Raw genomic sequence first — 27,216 nt, 5'->3', positions numbered from 1 at the left:
CCTGGGTGGCTCAGTCGTTAAGTGTTTGCCTTCGGCTCAGGTCATGATCCCAGAGTCCTGGGATCAAGCCCCACATCAGGTTCCCTGCTCAGCGGGAAGCCTGCTTCTCCCTCTCCCACTCCCCCTGCTTGTGTTCCCTCTCTCGCTGTGTCCCTCTGTCAAATAAATAAGATCTTTAAAAAAAAAAAAGTTAAAATTTAATCTAACACCTCATTACTAGACGCCACACTGTGTGTATTTTCCCTCATGGCACTGAGTAAGAGATCCAAATTGCTCAACCAAAAAAAAAAAAAAAAAAAAAGCTAAAATGTAAAACCCAAAATTTAAAGAAAATATTTGTGATATATATGGCACCCAAGACTTAATTTTTTTAATGGATAATGAATGCCTACAAATTAATAAGAAAAGAAAATCTAACAACCATTAAAAAAAAAAAAAAAACCACCTAAACTCAAAAAGTTATCACCATAAAAATCAGGACATCTACTACTTTTGGAGGGAGGGAGAGAGAAGGCAGAAGAGAGAACTGTGATTGGTATGGGCCAAATAAGTGACTTTTGAGGTGATTATCAAAGTTTTATTTCTTGATCTCCATGGTGATAAAGGCATTCACCTTATAATAATTTATTTATTGGGGCACCTGGGTGGCTCAGTCGGTTGGGTGTCTGCCTTCGGCTCAGGTCGTGATCCTGGGGTCCTGGGATCGGGCCCCATGACAGGCTCCCTGATCAGTGGGGAGCCTGCTTCTCCCTCTCCTCCCCACTCGTGCTCTCTGTCACTATCTCTGTCTCTCTCAAATGAATAAATAAAATCTTTAAAAAAAAAAAAATTTACATTTATTTTATGCAGGTTTTGGTATCTATATTTTACTTTGCAATAAAAAGCTAAACAACAAAAACATTCCAATAGAAATGGGCAAAGGACACAAATGGGGAATTAAAAAAATGAGAAATATCTTTTCAATATAGAAAAATGCATTCTTAAACTTACTCAGAAGTCATAAAAATGCAAATTAAGGGCACCTGGGTGGTGTCAGTTAAGCAGTCAGTCAGTTAAGTCAGTTAAGCAGCTGACTCTTGGTTTTGGCTCAGGTCCTGATCTCAGGGTCATGAGACTGACCCCATGTCAGGCTCCATGATGAGAGCAGAATCTGCTCTCTCTTCCTCTCCCTCTGCCCCTCCCTGACTCACATGCACTCTCTTTTTCTCAAATAAATATATCTTAAAATATATATATATATATACACATATATATAGCAAAAAATATATATATAGCAAAATAAACAAGTGTTATTTTTCATCCAGACTAGCAATAGTGAAAAATTTCATCAGAAACAATATTGAGAATGTACGTGTAGACTATCTGTCTAGCTGATTTTCATTGTTTGAATTAAATATTGAATACATAAAAAAAAAAAAGAAACAATATTGAGAATAGTGTTGAACAAGAGGTGTGCACTGTTGGTAAACCAATCACTTTGGAGGATAATAAGAAACCATCAAAACTTTAAATACAGTTATCTTCTGACCCAGAAATTCTATTCCTAGGAATAATCCTATAGATAGATATATTTGCTTTAGTCTACATGGGTACGCTTACTACAGCATTATCCAAAAAACTTTGTGTGAACTCTACAATCGGACTGTCTAGGTTTAAATCCTGGCTTCAATACTTACAAGCTGTGTGACCTTGGGCAAGTCACTTAAACTGTCTGTGCCTCAGTTTCCTTATCTGTAAAATGAAAATAATATTACTTACCCCATAAAGTTATGACAGTTAAACGAGTTAATATGTATAAAGCTCTTAGAACTGTCCCTAGCATATAAAGAACTATATCATTATTAGCTATTAACATTACTATTAACTATCTGAAGTCAACTAGTAAGACTAGTTAAATTACTTATGTCATATCCAAAAATGTTTACACAGAACATCTTCCTTGCTATACATAAAAGATATAGTTAAGTTCACAAAGCTACAATCATTAACAATTTTAGAATATTTTCAAGCAAGAGTCAAATTTTATATACATGTTTGTTTTAAATATACCTCAACTTAAAAATTAAGTGCAAATTGATCTTTCCCCACTTTGTAGATACTAATCAGTAAAATACATTATGAGTATGTGAAAAAAATGTGAAATTGTGTGTGTGCATGTGTGTGGATAGATGTTCAACAAACTAGCTGAAATGGCAACTCAATGTAGCATGAGAATACAAATAAATTAAAACATGTAAGAGTTTAACTTTATCCCTTTCCCACATTTTGTATCCTTAAATGTACCTTTCTGAAAAGAGAGTAAGTCATCCTCTTGAGGATCTCTGTTAGTATTCCAATTCCCACTCACTTATTGAAGAACATTGCTATATTTAGGGATACTATGCTATACAAACTTAAAGAGCTAAAACCAAATTAAAGAAACTCATACTATTATTGGAAAAAGACTAATATACATGAAATAAACTAATAGAAAGTATCCATATAACTCTTAAGATCAATGGAACAGACTAGAGTCCAGAAATAAACCCCACACATATATGGTCAATTTACAACAAAGGAGCCAGTAATAAACAATGGGGAAAGAATAGTGTCTTCAATAAATGGTGTTGGGAAAACTGGATAGCCACATGCAAAAGATTCAAACAGGACCATAATCTAACACCTTACACAATACTAACTCAGAATAGATTAAAGACTTTAATGTAAGACCTGAAACCACAAAACTCCTGAAAGAAATACAGGCAGTAATCTCCTTGAGGATACTTGGCAGGTGGGGGAGAGGGGGTTTGACACCAAAAGCTAAGGCAACAAAAGAAAATATAAACAAGTGTGAATTCAGCAAACTAAAAAGTTTCTGCACAGCAAAAGAAACCATCAACAAAATGAAAATGGAAGGGGAGAAAATACTTGAAAATCATATCTAATAAAGGGTTAATATTCAAAGTATATTAGAACTCATACAACTAAAGAGCAAAAAAAAATTAAAAAATTAAAAATTAAAAAATGGGCAGAGGATCTGAATAGACATTTTTCCAAAGAAGAAAGATGGCCAACAGACACCATGCAAAGATGCTCAACGTCACTAATCATCAGGTAAATGCAAATCAAAACCACAATGAGATATCACCTCATACCTGTTAGAATGGTTATTTTCAAAAAGCCAAGAAATAACAAATTTTGATGAGGATATGGAGAAAAGGGCGCCCTTGTGCACTATTGGTGGGAATGTAAATTTACGCTGCCACCTTGAAAAGTATTTTGGAGGTTCCTCAAAAAATTAAAAACAGAACCATCATATGATCCAGCAACTCCTCTTCTGGGTATTTATCTGAAGCAAATGAAAACACTAATTCAAAGATATATGCACCCACCATGTTCATTGCAGCATTATTTTGCAATAGCCAAGATATGGAAACAACCTAAGTATTCATAGACAAATGAAAGGATAAAGGAAATGTGGCCATGTATAAGCACACACACACACACAGAGCTATAAAAAAGAATGAACTCTTGCCATTTGCAATAACAAGGATGGCCCTCAAGGGCATTATGCTAAATGAAATAAGTCAGACCGAGTAAGACAATTACCATATGATCCCACTTATGTGTGATGTGGAATCTTGAGGAACAAAAAAAAAAAAAAAAGAAAGAAAGAGAACCAAACTCATAGATACAGAGAACAGATTGGTAGTTACCAAAGGCAGAGTGGGAGAGGGCAAAATGGGTGAAGGGGGCCAGAAAGTACAAACTTGGCGGTTATAAAACAGTAAGTCATGGGGATGAAATGCACAGCATAGTGACTGTAGTTAATAATACTGTATTTGGAAGTTTCTAAGACAGATCTTAAAAGCTCGCATCACAGAGAAAAAAATTCTGTATGCATGGTGACAGATGTTAACTAGACTTACTGTGATGATCATTTTGAAATATATAAAAATAGCCAATCATTATGATGTCCACCCGAAACTAATAGAGTTGGCCTTTGAACAACATAGCACTGAACTGCGCAGGTCCACTTATACAAGGATTTTTTTTTCCAGTAAATACACATACAGTACTGAAAATGTATTTCTCTTCTTTATGATTTTAATAACATTTTTTCTCTACCTTACTTTCTTGAAAGAATACAGTACATAATTCTCTCCGCCCCCGCCGCCCCCCTTCTTCAAGCAAGAAGTCAGTTTGGAGAGCTTGAAGGGAGGCCCGCAAATTAACCAGTTCCCTCAATTCCGGGCCCCTCGCGCCATCTCTCCTAACCCGGGGCGTTTCTAGAGCGGGAGAAGAGCCGGTCACAACGACTGGCTGGACGTCCGGTAAACAATTCCCGTGAGCTAAGGGTCCCACCATCGGGGCTGCAGTTTCACATCCTGGGACCTGCCAGGCCCAGCTGCAAGTTTTCAACCGTGAAGGCGCTCTCCCTTGCCTATCTCTTACCACCACAGTGCCACGGACTTCAGGTCTTCTCCGCCGGGCGTAAACAAGGCTTCCTGGCCTAGGACGTTTGCGCGCGCTGCTTGCTGATTGGATCTGCTCCTACCCACCCCAGCCAATCCCGAAACTCGCTTGGCCGCTGACGGGCAAGCTGCGCCGCTTTTAAGATTGGTAGCAGAGCTGTGTGTGTGTCGCGTCTTTTGTGACAATTCGGACAATATGGCGTCGGAAGGTGGTAGCGATTCACAGCTGAGAAGGAGAAGGCGCAGGGACCAGGAGGAACCGGAAAAAACAGAACTCAGCGAAAGGGAGCTGACAGTGGTAGTGGCGGTGGCCCAAGAGAACGAAGAGGAAAATGAAGAGCGCTGGGTTGGGCCTTTACCTGTAGAGGCAACATTGGCCAAGAAGAGGAAAGGTAGCTACAGAGATAGGCACAGGGCGAGTTGAAATCTGCGTCCCCCGACTGGGAGATTTCAAACCAGACCCCAAAAACAGATGGTGTGTGATTGCGGGGTTTTGTGCCCTCAGAACAGAGGATCTTCTGATTGCTGGCCATTCTATACTTGCACGTTTCCCCGAAATAGTGACTTGGGCTGGGTACAGCGTCTTTTTGATAATATCTAACAATGTTAATCACGGATGTGTTATAGTAATGTGGTCTAATAGATGCTAAAGCTAATTTATGCCACTACTTGCTATGTGCTAGGCGCCTCTCATTTAATCCCTACAGCAGGCATATGAGGTTGGAATTTCTATCTCCGTTTAGCAGATGTGAAACAGAGTCCGGTTTTCTTGAAGGCTCTTAGTTCAGGAATGCTGTTAGTTTGTTGGGGCGCGCGGGGAGGGGGCGAGAGAGCGGTGCCTATTTAGAATCGTAAAGAGTAGGTAAAGATGATTATAATCCTGACTCTTACAGTAATGACTTTTTTTGTTTGTTTGTTTAAATATTTTATTTATTTATTTGACAGAGAGAGACATAGCCAGAGAGGGAACACAAGCAGGGGGGAGTGGGAGAGTGAGAAGCAGGCTTCCCGCGGAGCAATGAGCCCGATATGGGACTCGATCCCAGGATCCTGGGATCTTGACCGGAGGCGAAGGCAGATGCTTAACGACTGAGCCACCCAGGCGCCCTTTTTCACCTAGGAAAGTTACATAAGTTTCCTGGATCACAAATTTTTCATCTAAAACCGGCGATCTGTGGTTTTCAAACCACACGCAGGAGATACAAAGGCCTGAAGTATTTTCCTACTTTCGTGGAATAGTGACCAGGTTTTATCAAATAAAAGGGTGGGGAAAGAGGTTAAATTTTCTTATTTTAAAAGTTGTTCTGTAAAATGTCTTTCTTAAACGTGTAAGACGATTAAAATACGATTTTTCTGAAAGTTCAAATCTTACCTTTATCACTCTCTCTGCTTCACACTCTTCAGTGATTTCGCATTATTTTCAAAACAAAGTCCAGACTCCCCAAATGGCCTACAAGGCTCTTCATGACATGATCTCTCTTTACCTCACCAAAACTTATCCACTGCTTCTCTATTCTAACTTTGTCTGTCTTCCTTACTCTGTACTCCTGCCATATTAAGACACTTGAGAATGGGGCCTGCTTTTTTTCTTATTTGAATGCCTACCAGGATGTTATGGTGTATACCTGAAATGATTTCCCTCAACCATTTTCACTTGGCTAACTTGCTCAACTTTAGCATTCACCTTCAGCCATCACCTCCTCTGTAAAGCCTGTGACTTCTCCAGTTTGGGTCAGGTTTCTGAAGAACATTGATCATAACTCTGAGGTAATATTTAACAGCTGAATTTACAGGTAACCTTCAAATTTTATGTATCCAAATTTTGAAGAAGCCAATTTTTTGAACACTGTACGTTGACACTTTTAAAGTACATTATCTTTTTTACTGTTAGGTCTTTCTGTTAAATGTTTCCACAGCATTTCTTCTTCATTGCACTTGCTACATTTTAAAATTGTGTATTTATTCATGTGATTGATAATGTTCCTCCACTGCTTAGACTGTAAACTTATAAAAGCAAAGTCCATTCCCACTTTGCTTCAGTGCTTGCTACAGTCCTTTGCACATAGCAAGTGTTCACTTAGTATTTATTGAGTGAATGAATATGGCAAAGTTAATGCTCTAATTGTTGCATTAGAATATTTTTATATGTCCTTCTATGGAAAAATAAAAAAAATCAAAGTGCTGATATTAGTGTTAAGAGACAAAGATCTTATAAAACTTAATTGACAGGGACAGAAATAATTAGGTGTGAAAATGTTTGCCCTAGGGGCGCCTGGATGGCTCGTTGAGCGTCTTGCCTTATGCTCAGGTCATGATCCAAGGGTCTGGGATCAAGCCCCATGTTGGGCTGTCTCCTCAGCGGGAGCCTGCTTCTCCCTCTCCCTGCTGTTCCCCCTGCTTGTACTCTCTCTCTCTGTCAAATAAATAAATAAAATCTTTAAAAAAAAAAGAAAAAGAAAGAAAGAAAATGTTTGCCCTTAAGTAGATGCTCATTGTATTTAAGCCAATCAATAGTATTCGGTTTGAAGAAAAAATTGAAATTTAAAAAAACATGTATGAAACATTAGAAAAATATCATTGAAGATTTTATCTAAAAAGACAGGAGTTTGGGGCACCTGGCTGGCTCAATCGGTAGAACATGTGACTCTTGATCTCAGGATTGTAAATACAAATCCCACATTGGGTGTACAGATTACTTAAAACTAAAATCTTTAAAAAAAATAAAAAGACAGGAGTTTGATAATATATTTCTAGAAATAGAACATGTTCTTTGGACACTGGATATTTGTATTCATTTTCGGAAAGACATTATAAATTATTATATGACACTACCTTTAATTAAACTCATGGTTTCTCAAAGACAGGAGTTATGTGTTCTTCATGTCCATGGGCCTTGTAACCTATTTTGTTTTCAGTAAATATCTGCTCAACAAGTAAACTAACAAACAGCAAAAGGAATGTGTATCAGATAGGATTATATTAAGCTGCCAATTACATAAAGACCCAAAAAATCAATAACATTAAAAAAGACAGAGGTATACTTCTTTCATGTGTAAAAGGAGTCCCAAAGTAAACAGTCTAGGATTGGTATAGAGGCTCCAAAGTGACCTAGGCTCTTCCCAGCGTTCTACCCTAACATCACTAGGGTATGGCCCTCATCTTTGTCCCAGTGCTGTTATTAGAATAACAGTGCTGTTATCCCAGTTCCAAGTTGTAGGACTGAGGAAGGGAAGAAGGGAACACTTTTTAAGGAGACTTCTTCATTGTCACACAACACTGCTCATTGACATACGGTAACACCTAACTCTGGAGAAGGTGAGAAAGGTCCTCTTAATGATGTCAATATGCCCATATAGAAATGGGGGTTCTGTTACTAAAAATGAAGGAGAAAGGAGTTCATTGGGCACAAGTTTGAGTCTGCTATACATTATAGTTAGGAAAAACTATGAACCATCTCATATTTAATGTAGCAACTTTTTATAGTCCTGTTTGGCCATCATTGGATTATTTTACTAGATATGCATATGTCAATTTTTGCTGGTAAAATTGTTCATAGCTCTTGTAATGAAATCAGTATTTCCTCAGATTAACACTCTTAAAAATGTTTTGTCCCTGGAAAAAGTTGAGAACTCCAGGATTTTTTCAGCTCTAAAAATCTATTTAGTATTTTAACATGTTTACCTGCTCTAATCCCAGTATCAGTGACTTCAAAGAGGATTAGTGCCTTAAGGATAAATAGACATCTTCTAAGTGGCTACTGTCCTCTTGTTACTTTAAATTAGAACTAATAATTGACTCTACATGTTTGGAAAGATGGTTGTGATAATTTCATGAAACTTTTTTAAGGTTTCTGTTTCGTAATGGAACCTTCATATTAAGCCAGAATCACTCAGTTCTTAAGTTCTGGGGACAGTCAAGCCTCTATATAATACCTGAGAACCTGTCATGACTAAATGATGGCAGTATTCACTACTATGAAATAATAGAAGTAACAAGTGATGTAACACACTAAATTTCTTTTCATGACCTGTGAATTGAGAGAAATTTAAGAAAATCTAGAAGAATGTACAAAGTAGAACTTAGAAAATCTTAAGTACAAAATAGTAAATAGTTCCAGTTAAAAACACATTTTTCTTTCCTTTTTTTCCCCTCAGTTTTGGAATTTGAAAGAGTCTATCTTGAAAACCTCCCCAGTGCATCTATGTATGAACGCAGTTATATGCATAGAGATGTCATCACCCATGTGGTATGCACCAAGTAAGTCTATCACATCTTTTTAATTTCTTTCTGAAAAATGTGTTTTATAAAAATGCTTCAGTTTTGAGGAGGATTTGTAGAAGTAACTTTAGGATACTGTGGATTTCTGTTTAATGTCATAGGTTCTTTAATAGTTTAAGTTAAATAAAGGCCTACATACTCTTTCCTATATCATATAAGAAATGCATTCAAGGTAAGATGTGTAAAGTACCTGGCATATTCTGGATTTCAATAAATCGTTTCTATTTTTATATACCTTACAAGGGAGACTATTCTGTATAAAATCTTTCAGATACTTAACCAAACACCTTGGATAGGATACAAAACAAATGTATTGAACTTTGCTGTATAGAGAAGGGATATATTGAGATTTAATGATTTATCAACTTCTGAAAACTAGTATAATTTTCCTTGTGAAAACACTGCCTATAGGATGATCTTAGCATTAATGGGCCCTAAGGTCTAGTGATTACTTTTTTTTTCTTTTTTAAAGATTTTATTTATTTGAGAGATAGAGAATGAAAGAGAGAGAGTATGAGAGGGGGGAGGGTCAGAGGGAGAAGCAGACTCCCTGCTGAGCAGGGAGCCCGATGCGGGACTCGATTCTGGGATTCCAGGATCATGACCTGAGCCGAAGGCAGTTGCTTAACCAGCTGAGCCACCCAGGCGCCCAGGTCTAGTGATTACTGGTGAAATTTCTTTTTTTTAATGTCAAGTGCTAGCTCAATTCTGATCCTAGTTTTGGGGATTAAAATTAGTACCACAGCAACTATTATGATATCCAGAAAAGAACTACAAAATTTGCAATAGTGGTCTTCATAAAGGAAGATATTTTTTTATATGTCATATAGTGGTCTTCATAAAGGAAGATATTTTTTAAAAAACCTACTTTGAAAGTCAAAAAGTCTCATGAATGATTGCTTTGGGGGTACTAAGTAATTCATCTGTTTTACAAAGTAACTTTTACAATTTTATATATGCAGGACAGACTTTATTATTACTGCCAGTCATGATGGACATGTTAAGTTCTGGAAAAAAATAGAAGAGGGAATTGAATTTGTTAAACATTTTCGTAGTCATCTGGGTAAGAATTTCACTTTGTGTTTGGATGTGTTTGTGTAGCTCTCTTAAATTGTATTGGTTAAAGTTTCTCTTAAAATGCTTTTTTTCTTTGAATCATGTATATTTGTTTCATTGGTATTTACTAGAGTGTTTTAATTTGATTTATTTAAATAGGAGTTATTGAGAGTATTGCAGTTAGCTCTGAGGGAGCATTGTTCTGTTCTGTGGGTGATGATAAAGCAATGAAGGTGTTTGATGTAGTGAACTTTGACATGATCAATATGCTGAAGCTTGGGTGAGTCTTTTTTTAAAGTATATATTTTTTAACTTAGCAAAATAATTTTTAAACTAAACTTCACCATTTTGTAGATATTTCTAAACAGAATATATTGCCATTCCATTAAAAAAATGTGCCTTTGAATTTTGCTTAGGAAAATTAGAAATGAATCCTTGTTAGGATCTCTTTGGAGGCTTCTGCTGTGGTTTTGTCATTAATCACAGAAGTTTTTAAACAGCATCATAACAAGGATTCATTGTATCCATTTAACATTACTTAATTAACAAGGATCCATCATGTCTAATATACTGGTGCTTAGAATTAACTCCCTTGCTGTGTTTATTTCAGTCATATGTATTGTGTCTTATAAGGCTTATATACATTTTGGAATTGAGGTGATTTGTTGGTGATTTTAAACTTTGAAGTATATTGATACCCCAACTATGTGGTTAGACTGTACAGGAATGAGATGAATACTTTGTTTTAAGCATGTCTTTCTTTAGATACCATACTGAATTTATATATATCTAAATGAATGTCAGCTTTAAAATCATAGCATTGTCAAAAAGTTTTAGGACTTGTCTTAGCTCAGACTGCCATTACAAAAGACCATAGGCTAAGTGGCTTAAACAATAAAATTTTATTTTCTCAGAGTTCTGGAGGCTGGAAAGTGTAAGATCAAGGTTCCAGCAGGGTTTAATTTGTGGTGAGGACTCTCTTTGGGGACAGGATGTAGGGAGGAATGGTGTCTTGCTTTCCCTTCTCAGGCCACAGGCCTATGGGATTAGGGCCCCACATTTATGACCCCATTCAACCTTAATTACCTCCTAATTATCTCCAGATACGATCACCTTGGTTAACTGCAACATATGAATGGTGGGGGGAGGAGAACAACAGTTCATTACCTAATAGGATTTCTTTTGGAATTTCCTTCAAAACCAGTTTATGAGCCACTAAAGGAAATCAGTCTCATTACTTATGGTCAGAACTTATTTTTGACTAGAAATAGCAATATCTTTTGGTTATCTGTCCTATTCCCCTGCTTTGTTTACCCACACTAGCTGTTTTTAAAAATTAAATCTTTTGATAAATGTTGAACCTTTGCCATCTTTGAGGATATTGAAAGAGTATTTTTTTTAACTTTTGGTAGAAATTCTAAAAAACTTTTGAGAAGTTCCAAAAAAGTTTTGAGCATCAGCACCAACATTGGAATAACTGTGTAACGTCTCAAACTGACTGCCTAGAAGGAGACAACACTCATTTGAGTGTGTACGTTTGGTGTATTGATTAAATTTGTCCCAGTTCTTTTACATTTTGTTCATCAGGTAGCATGTTCAAACTTTATAGTTTTAAGATCAAGTTACTAATAATGAGAATGTGATATCAAAATGTTTTTCTTTTGATCACGGTCATAACTAAAATATTTTAATTTTAAACATTTCAAGGATGGATTTATCAAGTATACTGTTACATGCTAAACTATTTAAAAGTAAGTTATGCATAGACTGAGACATAGACAGAAATCCAAAAGGCAATGCCTTGGAATATTTTAAGGTTCAGGTCTGATCTGGTTTTCTTATCTACCCAAGAGAAGTAAATGATCTGCTATATGCAATTCTCCCTGTGGTCTGATAAATCCTCAGAAGTTATTACCATTATGTTAATGAGGTCAGAAAGAGAAAAATCGGTAACTTTTTTTAGTTGTTCCTTCCCATTTTCTATCTCTCTGCTACTTTGAGCAAGGAATCCAAAACTAACTAAATCATTGGCCAGGACATTTTTTTGGTGGTGAGGGTGGATAAGGATGCTTATTTGTATTGATTTCTTTTTTCCCTCAATTCTTAAATATTTTAGCTATTTTCCTGGACAGTGTGAGTGGATCTATTGCCCAGGGGACGCCATATCTTCAGTTGCTGCTTCTGAGAAGAGCACAGGAAAAATTTTCATTTATGATGGTCGAGGAGATAACCAGCCACTTCATATTTTTGACAAACTCCATACATCACCTCTTACTCAGATACGGCTGAATGCAGTTTACAAAGCAGTAGTGTCTTCTGATAAATCTGGGATGATTGAATACTGGACTGGGCCTCCTCATGAATATAAGTTCCCCAAAAATGTGAACTGGGAATATAAAACTGACACAGATTTATATGAATTTGCCAAGTGCAAGGCTTATCCAACAAGCATATGTTTTTCACCTGATGGGAAGAAAATAGCTACTATTGGTTCTGATAGAAAAGTTAGAATTTTCAGATTTTTAACTGGAAAACTCATGAGAGTCTTTGATGAATCACTAAGTGTAAGTGCAATATAAATTTAATGACTATTTCCTTTTCTGAATGTCTTTATTTTGTGCTATTTCTTAAAAGATATTTTTTCTGGATGTAGATGTTTACATGGATGGTTATTTTCTCTTAGCACATTGAAGATATTATTCAACTGTCTGCTGTCTTTCAGTGTTCTTCAGAACTCTCTTCCCTAGGTTTGTGATGTGATACCTTTTGAGCCAATTATATTTATATGGCTGTGTTTTTAGTTTAGTTTTGTTTGTTTCATCCTCTTAAGCTCCTCAAAACTCAATCTAGACTTTTTTCTTAGCCTTTTCTTAACTCTGTTCACTCCTGTCTGTTCGTATGACAACTCCCAAATTGATTTTTCCAGCTTTCTATTGCAAACAGAGCTGGTGCTATCCTTTGTTTTGTTTTTTTGGGGTTTTTTTTGGTTTGGTTTTGTTTTGTTTTGCTGTCTTCATGAATGGTACCAATATCCATTTGCTTGCACAAGCCAAAGAAACCTGAATCATCCTTAACTTCTTAACTCTTTTTCCTTACCCCTCTTTTTTAAATTCATCATGAATCCTGTCAATTTTACTTTCTAAATATGCTTTAAATTTGTTCATTTCCTTTCAGCACATCTGTCCATACTGTAGCTCATGATCTTTTGCCTAGACTATCTCATGGCCTACTGCCTTATGTCCTGGATTCCTCCTACTCTGTTATCCACGCTGCACCCAGAGCAATTTTTTTAAAGTATATATCTGATCGTGTCATTCTTTGAACCTTTTTGTGACTTCCTGTTCTTAGGATCAAGACCAAATTCATGGCCTGCCTTGTTGTGGCCTTTGCCTACCACTCTACCCTACTATAAATCACCTTTCTCCCTGCCTCTTACTCTAGCCATTTAGGCCTTCTTTCAGTTTCTTGACCATGTCTCCCACCACAGGGCCTTTGCATATGCTGTTCCTGCTACCTGGAGTCACCCCTCCCCCATTCTTTCCATTACCAGTTGAACTTATCCTTCAAATCTTATTTAAAGGGTCACTTCCTGTGGGAATTCACTGTTCATCTAATCTAGGACAACTTTTTATTTTAAGATTTATTTACTTTAGAGAGAACACAAGAGAGAGTAAGCACACCCGCAAGCCTGAGTGGGGGTCAGAGGGAGAGAATCTTCAAGCAGACTCTGCCCTTGCTCAGCGTGAAGCCTGACTCAGGGCTTGATCACAACACCCATGAGTTTACAACCTGAGCCAAAACGAAGAGTTGGATGCTTAACCAACTGAGCCAGGAGCCCCTGGAACAACTTTTTTTTTTTATGTGACTTAATATCACTCTGTTTATTTTCTTGTAGAGCATTTGGCATGGTCTTATTTTTGATTAATACATATCAACCCCTCATAGATTAAACTCTATGCGATCTATGGTCCCTTATCTGTTTTGGTTCATATTTGTATCTCCAGCACTAAGAACAATACCTGACACATAATAACTGCTAACAAGAATTTGTTAAAGCATGTAGTTGTAGAATAAGAGTTTCTATCCATGCAAAGTTAACTGTTTTTTGTGGAAATTTGGGTTTCACTACCTGTTTCCCTGAAGTGTTCTCTAACTGCTAATGGTATGTTGAATCCTCTAAGAGTCTGTGGGTTGAACCTTTGTAGCAGTAATGTTTATTGTATGACAATGTCAATTCTACAGTCTTGGTAGTGACCAGTTTATATTAGATTCCCTGCATTAAGGTCTTAAATTGTGTTATTCTTATTAGTGACACTCCTGTTTGGTGGCAAGTAGCAATAAGTTGGGTGGATTATCAGCCTGAAGTAGTATGAATCCAGACAAAAAGGAAGATCTGTTTGCTAGTCAAATCTTCCTCATGATTCATTTTCTTGGTGGAGGAGAATAGCTTTCCACTATACTTTTAAGAAAAGGAGAAAAACTTCCTTTGCGATGTTTTCTTCTTTAGGTAGATGGTAACTAAATATTAGTTTAAATATAACTTAAAGACTCTTTACCAGCTTGCAGCTCCTTGAAGATTCCTTAGGAAAAGAAACATTTAAAAACACAGTCTCTGGATATAAATCTCTTAACATGAATACTCTGAGCTGTTCAGCCCACTCTATTTCTTCATCATTGTCTTCAACATTTGTTGAACTCAAAGGGCCAAGATGGTAAGAGGAAGTCAGTAGTAAAGCTTATGACAGAAGTTGAGATTCAGAATGAGAGAGGTTACCAAAACAAAACAAAAACAAATGCCAAGTAATTTAGTTAGAATGCTAGTGGTAGTAAATGTGTGGAATCTCACAGTTAATGAGATATGCATATGCTGTATATGGCTACACAGATGAATATCACAGAGGCCCTGCTATTAAGGCTAGAATATGTAAAAAGATACCAAGGTACTTAATCAGGTCGGATTAACATTTATGAAATACTTATTTGTGGGCAGAGGGCCATCTACAAATCTTAAGTCTTGAAAATGAATCCTCTCGGGGTGCCTGGGTGCTCAGTCAGTTAAGCGTCTGCCTTTGGCTCAGGTCATGATCCTAGGGTCCTGGGATCGAGCCCCACATCGGGCTCCCTGCTCAGTGGCAAGTTTACTTCTCCCTCTTCCTCTCCCTCTGTGATCTCTCTCGCTCTCACTCTCTCTCAAATAAATAAGTAAAACCTTAAAAAAAAGAAAGAAAGAAAGAAAATGAATCTGTAACAAAATAATCAAGGGTCCCTCATACAAAAATGTAGTCCAGCATCTAGGCTATTTCTAGCATAGAAATAAGCAATTATCAGTCTCAGAGACTGGAGACAAGAAACCCTACAGACCAGGCTTTTTATCTGTCCTGTAAGACCTTTGCTTCTTGTTGTTGCCTAATACACATACCTCCTTTTGGTTTTTGGAGTTGTTTACATTGTTGTTCTTTCCATATCTAGAAAAACAGAACTTCCAGTTAATGCAAGCATGAAAAAAAATAGATTGAACATAAGCCTGGTTTCTTTTCATCTCCAATGGAGACCTACTTTTGAATTCTGCTGCTTGAGGCCTTAAATATCTGGAAAACTGAATGAAAGATCATATTTTGGGGGAAGCTTATAGTATGATAATACATAGTAATTGTGATGTGACCCTGTCTGAAATTGTTTTAAATATCTAAAGAAAAGAAAACCAAATATCAAAACTACAGAACACTCACAAAAATATTCATCTACACTAAGCCACATTTACCTAATGATAATCTGTGTTGTCCTTTCTGTAAAAATAACTTGAAACATTTTCTAAAATGTCATGAAATCTTTATAAATTAGTGAAATAATAAGAGTTCATTCATTCAACAAAAATTGAGTGCTTGTTATATCATGTCAGGCCCATGATCCCTGTACAGGGACCTTATAGTCTAGTTGCATTGTCCATAATAGTGGCCACTAGCCATATGTGGCTATTGAGCACTTGATTTGAAGCTAGTCCAAATTTAGATGGACTGAAAGTATAAAATACAGGATTTCAAAGACCTAATATAAGAAATATAGAACATAATATATCTCAAATTTTTTTTTAAGATTTTATTTTTAAGTAATCTCTACATCCATCATGGGGCTTGAACTTACAACCCTGAGATCAAGAGTCACATCTTCTGCCATCTGAGCCAGCCAGGTGCTCCATCTCAATTTTTTAATATTGCTTAAAGTTTAAATGATTATTTTTTTTTAAAGATTTATTTATTTATTTGACAGAGAGAGACACAGCGAGAGAGGAAACACAAGCAGGGGGAGTGGGAGAGGGAGAAGCAGGCTTCCTGCTGAGCAGGGAACCCAACGTGGGGCTCGATCCCAGGACCCTGGGACCATGAGCTGAGCCGAAGGCAGACGCTTAATGACTGAGCCACCCAGGCGCCCCTAAAGTTTAAATGATTATATTTTGGAAATATTGGGTTGAATAAAACATTATTAAGAATAATTTCAGCTGTTTTTACTTTGTTTAAGTAGCTACTAGAAAATTTAAAATTATATATGTGGTTTCCATTATATTTCTATTGGAAGGTACTAGTCTGTGGCTTATAAAAGGCAGCAGATAGAGTTTCAATAGAGAAAACAGTAGTTATATTAACTTTTGTTTAATTAGAAGAACCAGTTAGCATAAATACTATTTTTTATGATTTAACTTATTAATGTCTTTTTATTTCCTGCTTATAGTATTTAGAATCCTCCTTAAGATGACATATAAGTACACAAACTTTCAGTGGCTCTTAATGTGTTCTGTGCTTCTATTTAAATTCTCATTCTCTTTATCATGTAGCTTTTTTGTTAATAAATGGTTTGCTTCTTAGATGTTTACTGAACTGCAGCAGATGAGGCAACAGCTACCCGACATGGAATTTGGCCGACGAATGGCTGTAGAACGTGAGTTGGAGAAGGTGGATGCAGTAAGATTAATTAACATAGTTTTTGATGAAACTGGACACTTCGTGCTGTATGGAACAATGCTAGGCATTAAAGTTATAAATGTAGAAACAAACCGGTAAGCTTGATGTTTTTTAAAAGTGCATTCATTTATGGGGGACCATTTCCTCCGTCAGGGAAACAATGGGAGTTTTGTTTGTTCCAGGACAAGTGGAATGGTCCCAAATGTCTAAACTTAACCAAATGTTTTGACTGGATTTTTCTGTGGTCTTTTGGTTGTTTATAATCTTATGTAAAAAGTTTCCACTCATGTTTGTAAAAGAAATGGAAAAAAGATATGCATAGTTTCAAATTGTTGGTTTGTTGTTTTTTTTTTAACAAGTTTCAGTCTCTCTTTTGCTTATTGATTTAAATTAGCCTGGTTCATGTTAAATGTTGCCAAATATTTTAACCACAGAATTCAGCATTACATCCTGCTAGACATAAAATCAGAAGTTAAAATGCATGAAACCACAAAAAGCCTTTTGTGCAAACAGTCCATTTGGTTTTAGTACAAAATAGCTACAATCAGATACTATCACTGAATGTAAATGAAAAGAACTTAAAGTATATTTTAAAGAGAAAAAATCTAGTGCTGTACATTTTCACATGTAAACAAATTTATATTGTAGTTCTTGGCAGTATAGAATCTTTGAAGGCTTATAAAACGATTAAAATAATAGTGATAGGAATAAGTTAAAACTATATGACTGAATGATTGTATTTTTTTTAACCTGAAAATTCCAGCCACCTACCAATTTAAAATCATTGCTTTTTGGGGGAGGGGGATGAGAAGCACTTTTTAAAAAACTTTCGCTAGTTATTTTATACAAAGGTAAAGGATAAAGGCTAGTTGATTCCTACCTCTTAACTATAAAGTTTTTATAATTGGAGTTCATTCTGATAATTTTATTGTATAAAACATTGTATTTTCTAGGTGTGTGCGCATCTTAGGCAAGCAAGAAAATATTAGAGTGATGCAGTTGGCTTTGTTCCAGGGAATAGCCAAAAAACATCGTGCTGCAACTACTATAGAAATGAAAGCTTCTGAAAACCCTGTTCTTCAGAATATTCAAGCTGACCCAACAATAGTTTGTACATCTTTCAAAAAGAACAGATTTTATATGGTATGCGGAAATACTAGGAAATAGACCTTAATTCTTCCAATTTGGTTGGATTTTTATTTTCTTAGCTTGTACCTTCAACTGAAGAGAATGTTGGCAATAGTAGCAGACTTTCTAAACAACCAGAATACTATCTTAAAACATTAATATTGTAGAATATTTAACTAGGACTTAATTTTGTAGTTTTCCCTCCTGTTTTGAAAATTTTTCATCCTGGCTTCTACAACTGTTTGTGTTGTCTAAGATGTTAGGAAGTAAGCAGTTACGGTATTTTTGCATCCATAATAGTTTTGCTATGGGGTTTTAAAATTCTCCTGCAAAAGATTATTTTTCATCTTTTATTCTGAAACATAATTTATCTCCCCTGAACTTGCACACTTCCTTCTCTAAGCACATTTCTTTTTATTACCTTTTAACTCCCTTGTAATGGTGCTACCTTAAAAGTGTATATTCCTGAGAAATTATTTTTTTCTACAGTAGTCCAAGTACTTTGCATGTTAACTAACATTGGGCTCAGAATCAAACTACCAAACTATCTAAGAGTAGCAGTGTCCTAACTGTTAAGCCAAGCAGAAAAAATCTTAAGTGTAGAGACCTCTGCCCTACCATTCTATTCACACTGCAGAGACTTTCTAAGTCCCACATTTGCTATTTCTCTGCCTAAAATCTTTTAATGGCTCCTTAACTATATTAGATGGCTCTTCTACCTATCTTTCTTCATTTTCAGTTCATTTGCTACACTGACTGTACTGAACTTGATCCCATTTGCAATAATTGAATGTCCTTGTTTACCTCAAGGCGTTTGCACAGAATGTCCTTGTTTACCTCAAGGCGTTTGCACGTTCCTTCTGCCAGTCACACACCTGTCCCCAGTCCCTACTTTCACTAGGTCTCAGTTTGGAAGCCTTCTCTTGACATCAAGTCTGATTAGGTATGCTTGCTTGTGCAGTGTGTCACAGTTTTTGGAATAATTTCCTATTTTTTTTTTTTTAATTTCTGACCCTGTCATCTCCTCCTTAATATAAAATTCTCAAATACAGGACATTATGTTTTCTTCACTATTCACAAAGTTTGGTAAAGTGTCTGGCTCATTATAGTATACTCATTCTTTCATCTGATATATTGTAAACAGCTATGATGCTATTCAGGTTACCAGCATTTGATAAATGTAGGAAATAGCAGCTTATCCCAACCAAGCTTTTAACCTAAACTGGATACATTCTTTAAGATGAAAATTTTATTTATAATAATCAAAGTCTTTGCTAAAAATTAATATATATTCAAGGAAAAGAATTTTTCTTGTTTTTACCTGTAATTTAACTGTTTTGAAGGTAAAAGTTAATCGTAATAGGGAATTCTTGGTATATACTAAAAAGATACTAATGTTCCATTCACTTTATCAAAAACTTTAACAAGTTATGTTTTCTTTTTCTTCCCTTAGAGTTTACTTTTATGTTGATTAAATCATACATGTTCCTTATAATCATTGAAGAAAAAAAAAGTCACTCTGTGCATCTTTATACAGCTAACATAAAATTATCTTTCATTTTATTAGACATACGTATTCGTAAGCAACAGTAAAATGGTGTACATACGTATAAATTTTTGATCCTTTTTTTCAAATCCAGTATCATGAAATAAAAGTAAAATTTTACAAAATTTGAACTTTAGTAGTTTAATACGTGAGCTAAAAATTCATATAAATAAATAATACAACAGGGGCGCCTGGGTGGCTCAGTCGTTAAGCGTCTGCCTTCGGCTCAGGTCATGATCTCAGGGTCCTGGGATCGAGCCCTGCATCGGGCTCCCTGTTGGCGGGAAGCCTGCTTCTCCCTCTCCCACTCCCCCTGCTTGTGTTCCCTCTCTCACTGTGTCTCTCTGTCAAATAAATAAATAAAATCTTTAAAAATAAATAAATAAATAAATCATACAACAGACACACCATTCCTTTGAAAACTGGAGAGTAAGATGATAAGGCAACAACATCCTAACTTGGTTGTTTATTTGGAATTTATACAAGTAGATCAGGAATGACATTAGGCAAGACAGGGCCTGGGGCACTGGCTTAACTTCCTGGAACTCAACTGGTTATCAGGTAGGGCTTTCTTGGGAGAAAAATTTTCTACTTACTGAAAATCAAATAAAAAAAAACAAAACAAAAAACAGGCTTAGAGAAGTCCAAAGTTTTAACAACTGAAAGGTTTCTTTCAGTTTTCCCAGTACCCTGAGGTATCCTGAAATTTCTACAACTTCACTCAAAATTTGCATTCTTTCTCCCAAGCTTCAGGGTTTAGATAGAACAGATGGGGCTTTGCAGGCAATAAAAAAGAAGGAAAGTCAAGATGCATTTCTGATTCATCTTTGAATCCTCAGCCTACCTAGCACCAGGTTCTGCTTTTGTAATAACAATTATTAATATGTATATAGTACCGTCTACATGTTAGGCACTGTTCTCTAAGCATTTTATATCCCTTCATTTAATCTTTACAGCAGGCACCTCTTTGAGGTAGTTATTATTATCCCCATTTATGAATGAAGAAATGGAAAAAATGAATTTACTTCCCCTAAATCATGTAACTAGTAAGTAGCAGAGCTGGAATTCAAACCCAGGAAATCTAAATAGTGAAAAGTAAGCAACAGGTGACAGGTTTTGACATACTAGCTGGCAGAAGCAGAGAGCTACCTCAAATAAAACTGCATCTTGTTAAATTTGTACCCAAAAAGAAATTAAATCCCATTTGAAATCATACATCTTCATTAAATGGATTTTCATATTAGACAAGTGTAAAAATAATTTAACTGCATTACACATCCTGTGATAGGAAGTGATTCCTGAAATAAGGATTTATTCTGATGTGAATTCTTTCTTTTCTCAAATACCATAAATAGAAATGAAATTTTCTTGTTGATAAATTTTAACCAGACGAAAATTTCATTCATTCACTCTCTTAATTTTCTTTTGAGTTTACCAAACGAGAACCGGAAGATACAAAAAGTGCAGATTCTGACAGAGATGTTTTTAATGAGAAACCTTCTAAAGAAGAAGTCATGGCAGCTACTCAAGCTGAAGGACCTAAACGAGTTTCAGATAGTGCCATTATCCACACAAGTATGGGAGACATTCACATCAAACTTTTTCCTGTTGAGTATGTACTATTTCTGTTGTCTTAAACACCAATGTAAATGTGTTTATTTGAAGAAATTGTGCAACTTAAAATTATTTCAACTTGAGGAATTTTAAAGAATTGAAGTGTTTGATAGAACATCTACCTTTAGCTTTCTGGTAACTGTTCCTCTAGAAAATGGGAAAATTTTATACACATACTTCATAGGTTTATTATTATGAATACAAAACATATAGCTACAAAAGTGCTGAATGTAAACTATAAGTGATATACAAATATATTACCATTAGCTACACATCCCAACTAAATTTTGTGACTCAGTTGTTAGAACTGGCTTTATCCTCAAAGCAAATCCTTAAGGGGAGGATAATTTTTTCCTCCTGACATTTGCTAAACATCCACTACCTCTTATTTAGTCCCAGTGCTATCTGTATGTTTTAAAAATTCCAACAAAAAACATAAGGCCATTTAATTGAAAAAAGCAGAAGTGTATTCTGGACAGTTTAAAAGTTTGCAAGATGAACATGCAGTGCCAAATACAGTAGAATATCTGGCTATTCTTGATCCAAGAGATGACATCTTTTACAACACCTTTACTTAAAAGTACTTACTTATTTTGGATATGATTGTTTTATACGTACCTTGGTAATGAACAAAGAACTAGGCAGCTCTAGACACCTAGACCATCTCATTTTAGGTACTCACAATCCATGCAACTATTAAGCCTGTCTCCTGATGTACTTCGTGCAGTATTCTCTTGTATCTCCCTTCTATTCCCAGCTCTAAGAGCTATTACATGATAATGTACCTTATTAAATCATCACATGAGATTAGTGAACATTATTTGGAAAGCTTCATACTTTGTGTGATTGTCATTTAAGGTTGATTAGATTTGGGAGATATCATTTCAGAGAGTAAGTCCTTGGTTAGGAATTGTGTCAGTGTACCATAACATAGTTTTTACAAGAAAATTACCTTTCCCAGGAACTGAACCCACTATACAAGTTCAGTGAACATATGTATCTTAAGGTACTGTAGTTGTATTTTTTAATCTGCTAAATGACTTTGAAATTTAAATACTGTCAAACTCAAATATAATAAGCAGTCATGATCTAAACATAATGTACTAAACAATATGAATATACTATGGCTTATATGCTCTTTCAACTCTTGCTTATCCTAAGATTAGAAGAGGTTATGGAAAAAAAACTATCCTGAAAGTTTCAGAAGATACTGAAAACACCGTTAAGAAGCACAACTGCAAAGTAAACTGTCTTAAGATGCCCTGAATAGATTTCTTATTTTTAACATGTGTCTTACTAGGTGCCCTAAGACAGTGGAAAACTTCTGTGTTCATAGCAGAAATGGTTATTATAATGGACATACATTTCACCGTATAATTAAGGTAAGTTATACAAAAAAATTTTTTTAAAGATTTATTTATTTGAGAGAGAGAGCACGAGCAGGGGAGAGAGGGATAGGAGAGAATCTTGAAGCAGACTCCCCACTGAGTGCAAAGCCTGACTCAGGGCTTGATCCCACAAGCCTGAGATCATGACCTGAGCTGAAACCAGGAGTCAAACGCTTAACTGACTGAGCCACCCAGGCACCCCAAGTTGATACAAAATTTAAATTATTTCAGGAATAGTGTGTTTTTGCATAACCACAGGTTTACACCTAAGGAATCTTCCTGTCTCACAATTATCAGTTTATTAGAAAGGAATAGGAAAGGGGGCCTGGGTGGCTCAGTCGGTTAAGCGTCTGCCTTTGGCTCAGGTCATGATCCCAGGGTCCAGGGATCAAGCCCCTCATCGGGCTTCCTGCTCCTCGGGGAATCTGCTTCTCCCTCCCTCTCTGCTTGCCACTCCCCCTGCTTGTGCGCTCTCTCTCTTTCTCTTTGTCAAATAAATAACATCCTAAAAAAAAAAAAAAATGGAATATAGAAGCCAAAAAAAAAAGGATGGTCATGAATATCAGATCTAGAATCAAGCACAGGAATAGTAACATGGTACCTTTTTAGAAACACTGCATCAATATTTTGTCAGCAGCTAAAGCAAGGGTCAGATACTGAGTAAAAGGTCATGCTTAGATAAAACCAAAAGCTAAGGTTACTTGTACCTGGTGACTAGATAAGGTCTAGTTCTAGAAGGTAAGATTTTAAATAATAGAAGAGACATGATGCCACTTAATCTTTGAGAACCACCATTAAAACCTGAAGAACAGAAAGAACTTGGCCCAGGATTTTGTTGAGTGGTGTTCCATAAAATAGATGGGGCAGTAATATAGTTCTTGGTAACTGGCAGGTCAGAAATGGCAGGGGAAATGACAGGAGAGGTAATCAGATTTTGGGGGTTCTGAAGGAATTAGTGAAATGACTCACCAGGCAATCCAGAGTGTTTAGAGAAAGGGAAGAGAGAAAAGTGGGGCAATTCTATAAAACCTAGCACACTATATGGGTCTGAAACTTCCTTACAATATTAATTGGTTTTAATTAGATTATTGGGAAAGACAGTATATGTCTATAAATGAGGAGATCTTTGCAGTTTTGTTTCAATGAAATAAGGTCGTGTTTAAGCAATGGAAATACATCTAAAGTAAAGTATAACTTACTGAGGTTTTAATAAAATCAGTTTATAGAGTGACAGTTAAGAAAAGTTAAGATTTTACTGAATGTAAAACACTCTTAAGGGGCGCCTGGGTGGCTCAGTTGGTTAAGCTACTGCCTTCGGCTCAGGTCGTGATCTTGGAGTCCCGGGATCGAGTCCCACATCGGGCTCCCTGCTCAGTGGGAAGTCTGCTTCTCCCTCTGACCCTCCCCCCTCTCATGTGCTCTCTCTCCCTCTCTCTTTCTCTCTCAAATAAATAAATAAAATCTTTAAAAAAATAAATAAATAAAACACTCTTAAACATAAGATTCCAAAGCATGCATATAGAAAAGGAAAGGACAAGTGTAATATGTTTTTTGTGTACTTCCTGTTAAGGGCTTCATGATTCAGACGGGAGATCCAACAGGAACTGGTATGGGAGGAGAAAGCATATGGGGAGGAGAATTTGAAGATGAGTTTCATTCAACATTACGACATGACAGACCATATACACTCAGCATGGCCAATGCTGGATCGAATACTAATGGATCTCAGTTTTTCATAACAGTAGTACCAACGGTAAGTAGAACAGCACTGTCTATAAGCCACAGATTCATAGATTATGATCTAAGAATGAATTCAGTGGAAGAGAGCTGCAGTATTGTCTACCATTATTTATATCTGCCAGGTTATAAAAATGAAAACAATTTAAATGAGAAAGTGTAAAACAAATTGGATTTTATTTTGTAAAACAGTACTTCTGTAACTCAGGACACTTGAGTTTAAGTCAACTTTGCCAATACTAGTTGTACAACAGAAAACAAATTATTTCACTTCTGGGGCTGTTTCCTTATCTTTAGAATGGGAGGAATTAGAGCAAATGAATTCTCAATTTTAATGCAGCCCATAATCAATGGCAGTGTAGATTTGATAAAATACAGCATAAGAATATTGAGCTCTCTTGCTGTGCAGTTACACAAAATTATACAAATTATTACACTTTATGTTTTGGAATTAAGCACCATGCAATAAAGGAACAATATTTATAATTACTATCAGGCACAAAGTCTCATGTAATAGTCACAATACTTCTAGTATCACTATACCCAGTTTTAAAAACTAGATGAGGAAATGAACAGTGAGACATGATTAACTTGCCACAGGTCAAGTAGGCAGCAGAGCCGGCCTTTGAGCTCCCATCTCTCTAATACGAAAGCACGTGCTGCTTAAACAGTTCCAAACTGCCTCTTACTTATGCAGGTAGGATTCCTGCAGAGAACTTTTAAAGCCTTAGCCATAATTCATTAAGCCATGCAGAGAAACTTAGCTTTAGCAAACATCTTCTGCTCCCTTTAGTCTGAAAGATGCAGATATCTAATTAAACATTATACTATGCTTTTATATTTTTTCATGTAATTATGGAAATCACTCTTAAAAGCTGCTAAATGAAATTAACTCTACATCCTTTTATTTAAATTTTAAAAATGAACCATAAATTTAAATTCTCTTTAATTTGCTCACCCAGAGGGTGTGATCTAAGGAATCTGGGTTTACCAAGATCTTCCATTTCTCCTCCAATGCAGCCTTGGCTTGATAATAAGCACACAGTGTTTGGACGAGTGACTAAAGGAATGGAAGTTGTACAAAGGATCTCCAATGTCAAAGTCAATCCCAAAACAGATAAGCCCTATGAGGATGTCAGCATCATAAATATTACTGTCAAGTAAAATAAGGTCTGTTTCATTGTATGTGTAAGTAAAAAATACACATATATCAAACAGGGTTATTTTACATTAGGAAGTTCTTAGGACTTGCTGAACATACAAATCATGTTTCAAGGATGCAATTATTATGTTTTGTATTTTTCATTAAAGGTCCTTTTTTAAAACTCTGCCTTTGATTTTTCTTGCAGCATTTCTCATCCTAGGAGGTGATAAACTGAGATGGATTAAATTTGGGCAAACAGCACCCCTTATATGTAATTTGTCATGAGACTCAAAACCAGATTAAATAATGAGAATTGTATGCATAGGTTCCTTAGCTTTCTAAAAACATGCCACCTAATCGGCCCACGTTTCTTTAGATCCACTAAGAAAGGGTACCAGGATCTGATAGTAATATACCACTTCCTTTCTTTTCTTAGGTTTGTGTTTCATGCCAAATAGTTTTGCCTTTTAATCATTGTTAAAAATAGTTAAGTAGTGGTAAGTAAAATTTCAGGAAATAGGAAGTTGTAGTTTATTAAGGATTTAGAAATAACTTATTCTGAGTTGCAGGTAAGTCACATTTAAATGAGTATTACACCTAGTGTTTAAATATAAGAATGAGAATAAATTAATACTTTAGTCCTTAGTTTTATATACAGGTTCATTTATTGTTTTCACATTATTTTCCTCATGTAGCTAAAGTCAAATTTTCTGTCCTCAAGTTATAGTATCTTTTCTTACCTTACTAAATATACCATCGAGAAACTATATATTAAGTAAAACCTTTAGTAGCTAATAATGGTGCAATTAGTAGTAATTTGAGCAGTAAAACAGTATGAGTTCAAAGTCTTCTGTTGATTTCATTTCTTCACTTTCCCTCCTGACTTCATAACTATTAAGAACCATTGCTTCTAGTTTCCAGACACTCTTGAAGTTAAAGGAGAACAAGAAGTTAAAGGAGGAACACGTTCAAGAGACCTATTTAGGGAATCCACATTCTTATGTTTAAATTTAAACTTACACTTTTCCTTCTATTGATAAGCAGTATTACTTCCTTTATCCATTTTGTACCACAAACCTGTGAGATGGAAGAATGTGCCAAGTTGTGCTACTTTAATATCACATCCTCCTTTTATAAGGTAGAACTTGGACATAAAATGACTTTTCACTGTGACGTTTACCTTTTCTTCCTATTTTAGGTGTCTAGACATCTCCCTAGCAATTTATTCATTCCTGAAAACTTAATCCTAAATTTTTGATAATACTGCCACCAAGTGGTGGTGATGCCCCATTTTGCCAAACAGTTCTTTTGCTTGAGTGAAAAATCATATTTGATGAACGAATTTTTCCATTTCGTGTCATAAATTTAACATAATCAGTAGACTTAAAAACATACATTGCCAGATGTCCTTTTTTTTTTAAAGCATGTTTTAAATTATTAGCAGGATACCATCTGATACTTACTCATTCATCCTCTTCATTATTTTTTTAGGCAAAGTACAACTGTCTTCTTCCCTATTACTACTTTGCAAATTCAAAGGTATCTCAATACTACAGAAAATGTCTTTCTTTTAGCAATAATAGTTATAGGCTACACCTAAGTTTTCTCAGACATTTTCAAAAATAGTACTTAAAATTTAAAAAACGAGTTTCACTTTGTTTAATGAAAAATTTTAGTTCTATCAAAACATTAGCTATAATACTCATTTAAGTGCAGCTTACACTGCAAATACAGAATAAGTTATTTCTAAATCTTTAATAAACTACAACTCAAATTTGACATGCAAGTCAACCCCTACCCCATTTTGTTTTCTTTCTCTTAACCACAGCACAAATACAACTTTCTTAATTCGTTACTAGTTATACTAGTAGATGGTACACGAAACAGAATTTTTAGAATAATGATAGGACCTCTT

At 35.7% G+C, this 27,216-nt stretch overlaps 2 protein-coding genes across 3 annotated transcripts in view; one reads left to right on the top strand and one right to left on the bottom strand.

Annotated features, from left to right (window-relative positions):
- Window positions 1–4,558, bottom strand: part of CENPK (centromere protein K) — a 38,991-nt gene extending 34,433 nt beyond the window's left edge. Inside the window, exons 1-2 of the mRNA XM_036117448.2 lie at window positions 4,435–4,558; window positions 1,677–1,731 (exon numbers count right to left, since the gene is read on the bottom strand). The gene's annotated coding sequence lies outside the window, so the exon portion shown is untranslated. The remainder of the gene's footprint in view (window positions 1–1,676; window positions 1,732–4,434) is intronic.
- A 62-nt stretch (window positions 4,559–4,620) lies between these two features.
- PPWD1 (peptidylprolyl isomerase domain and WD repeat containing 1) lies at window positions 4,621–27,087 on the top strand. 2 transcript variants are annotated; one of them, XM_078067276.1, is made up of 12 exons: window positions 4,621–4,846; window positions 8,609–8,711; window positions 9,695–9,795; window positions 9,948–10,068; window positions 11,905–12,352; window positions 16,649–16,839; window positions 17,698–17,887; window positions 20,849–21,030; window positions 22,333–22,414; window positions 23,991–24,173; window positions 25,178–25,327; window positions 25,507–27,087. In XM_078067276.1, the coding sequence occupies exons 1-11, from the start codon at window positions 4,651–4,653 to the stop codon at window positions 25,319–25,321; spliced, it is 1,941 nt and encodes a 646-aa protein (XP_077923402.1). In that variant the 5' UTR covers window positions 4,621–4,650; the 3' UTR covers window positions 25,322–25,327; window positions 25,507–27,087. The 2 variants fall into 2 exon arrangements, with proteins under 2 accessions (XP_077923402.1, XP_035973346.1); XM_036117453.2 differs by lacking the exon at window positions 25,507–27,087 and having other exon boundaries at window positions 25,178–25,482.
- Window positions 27,088–27,216: the final 129 nt, after the last annotated feature.

This window comes from Halichoerus grypus, chromosome 2 (assembly GCF_964656455.1).
Source record: "Halichoerus grypus chromosome 2, mHalGry1.hap1.1, whole genome shotgun sequence".
NCBI classification, from domain to species: Eukaryota; Metazoa; Chordata; class Mammalia; order Carnivora; family Phocidae; genus Halichoerus; species Halichoerus grypus.
The sequence above is the reverse complement of the archived record's forward strand: the minus strand, read 5'-3'. Positions and strand labels throughout refer to the sequence as shown.

Bases quoted from the DNA above. Each gene is read 5' to 3' on its own strand.
- PPWD1 (XM_078067276.1), top strand. From the start codon at position 4,651: ATGGCGTCGGAAGGTGGTAGCGATTCACAGCTGAGAAGGAGAAGGCGC. The intron at 8,712-9,694 runs GTAAGTCTATCA...TTATATATGCAG, and splicing joins ACCCATGTGGTATGCACCAA to GACAGACTTTATTATTACTG. The intron at 22,415-23,990 runs GTAAGTTATACA...CTTCCTGTTAAG, and splicing joins CATTTCACCGTATAATTAAG to GGCTTCATGATTCAGACGGG.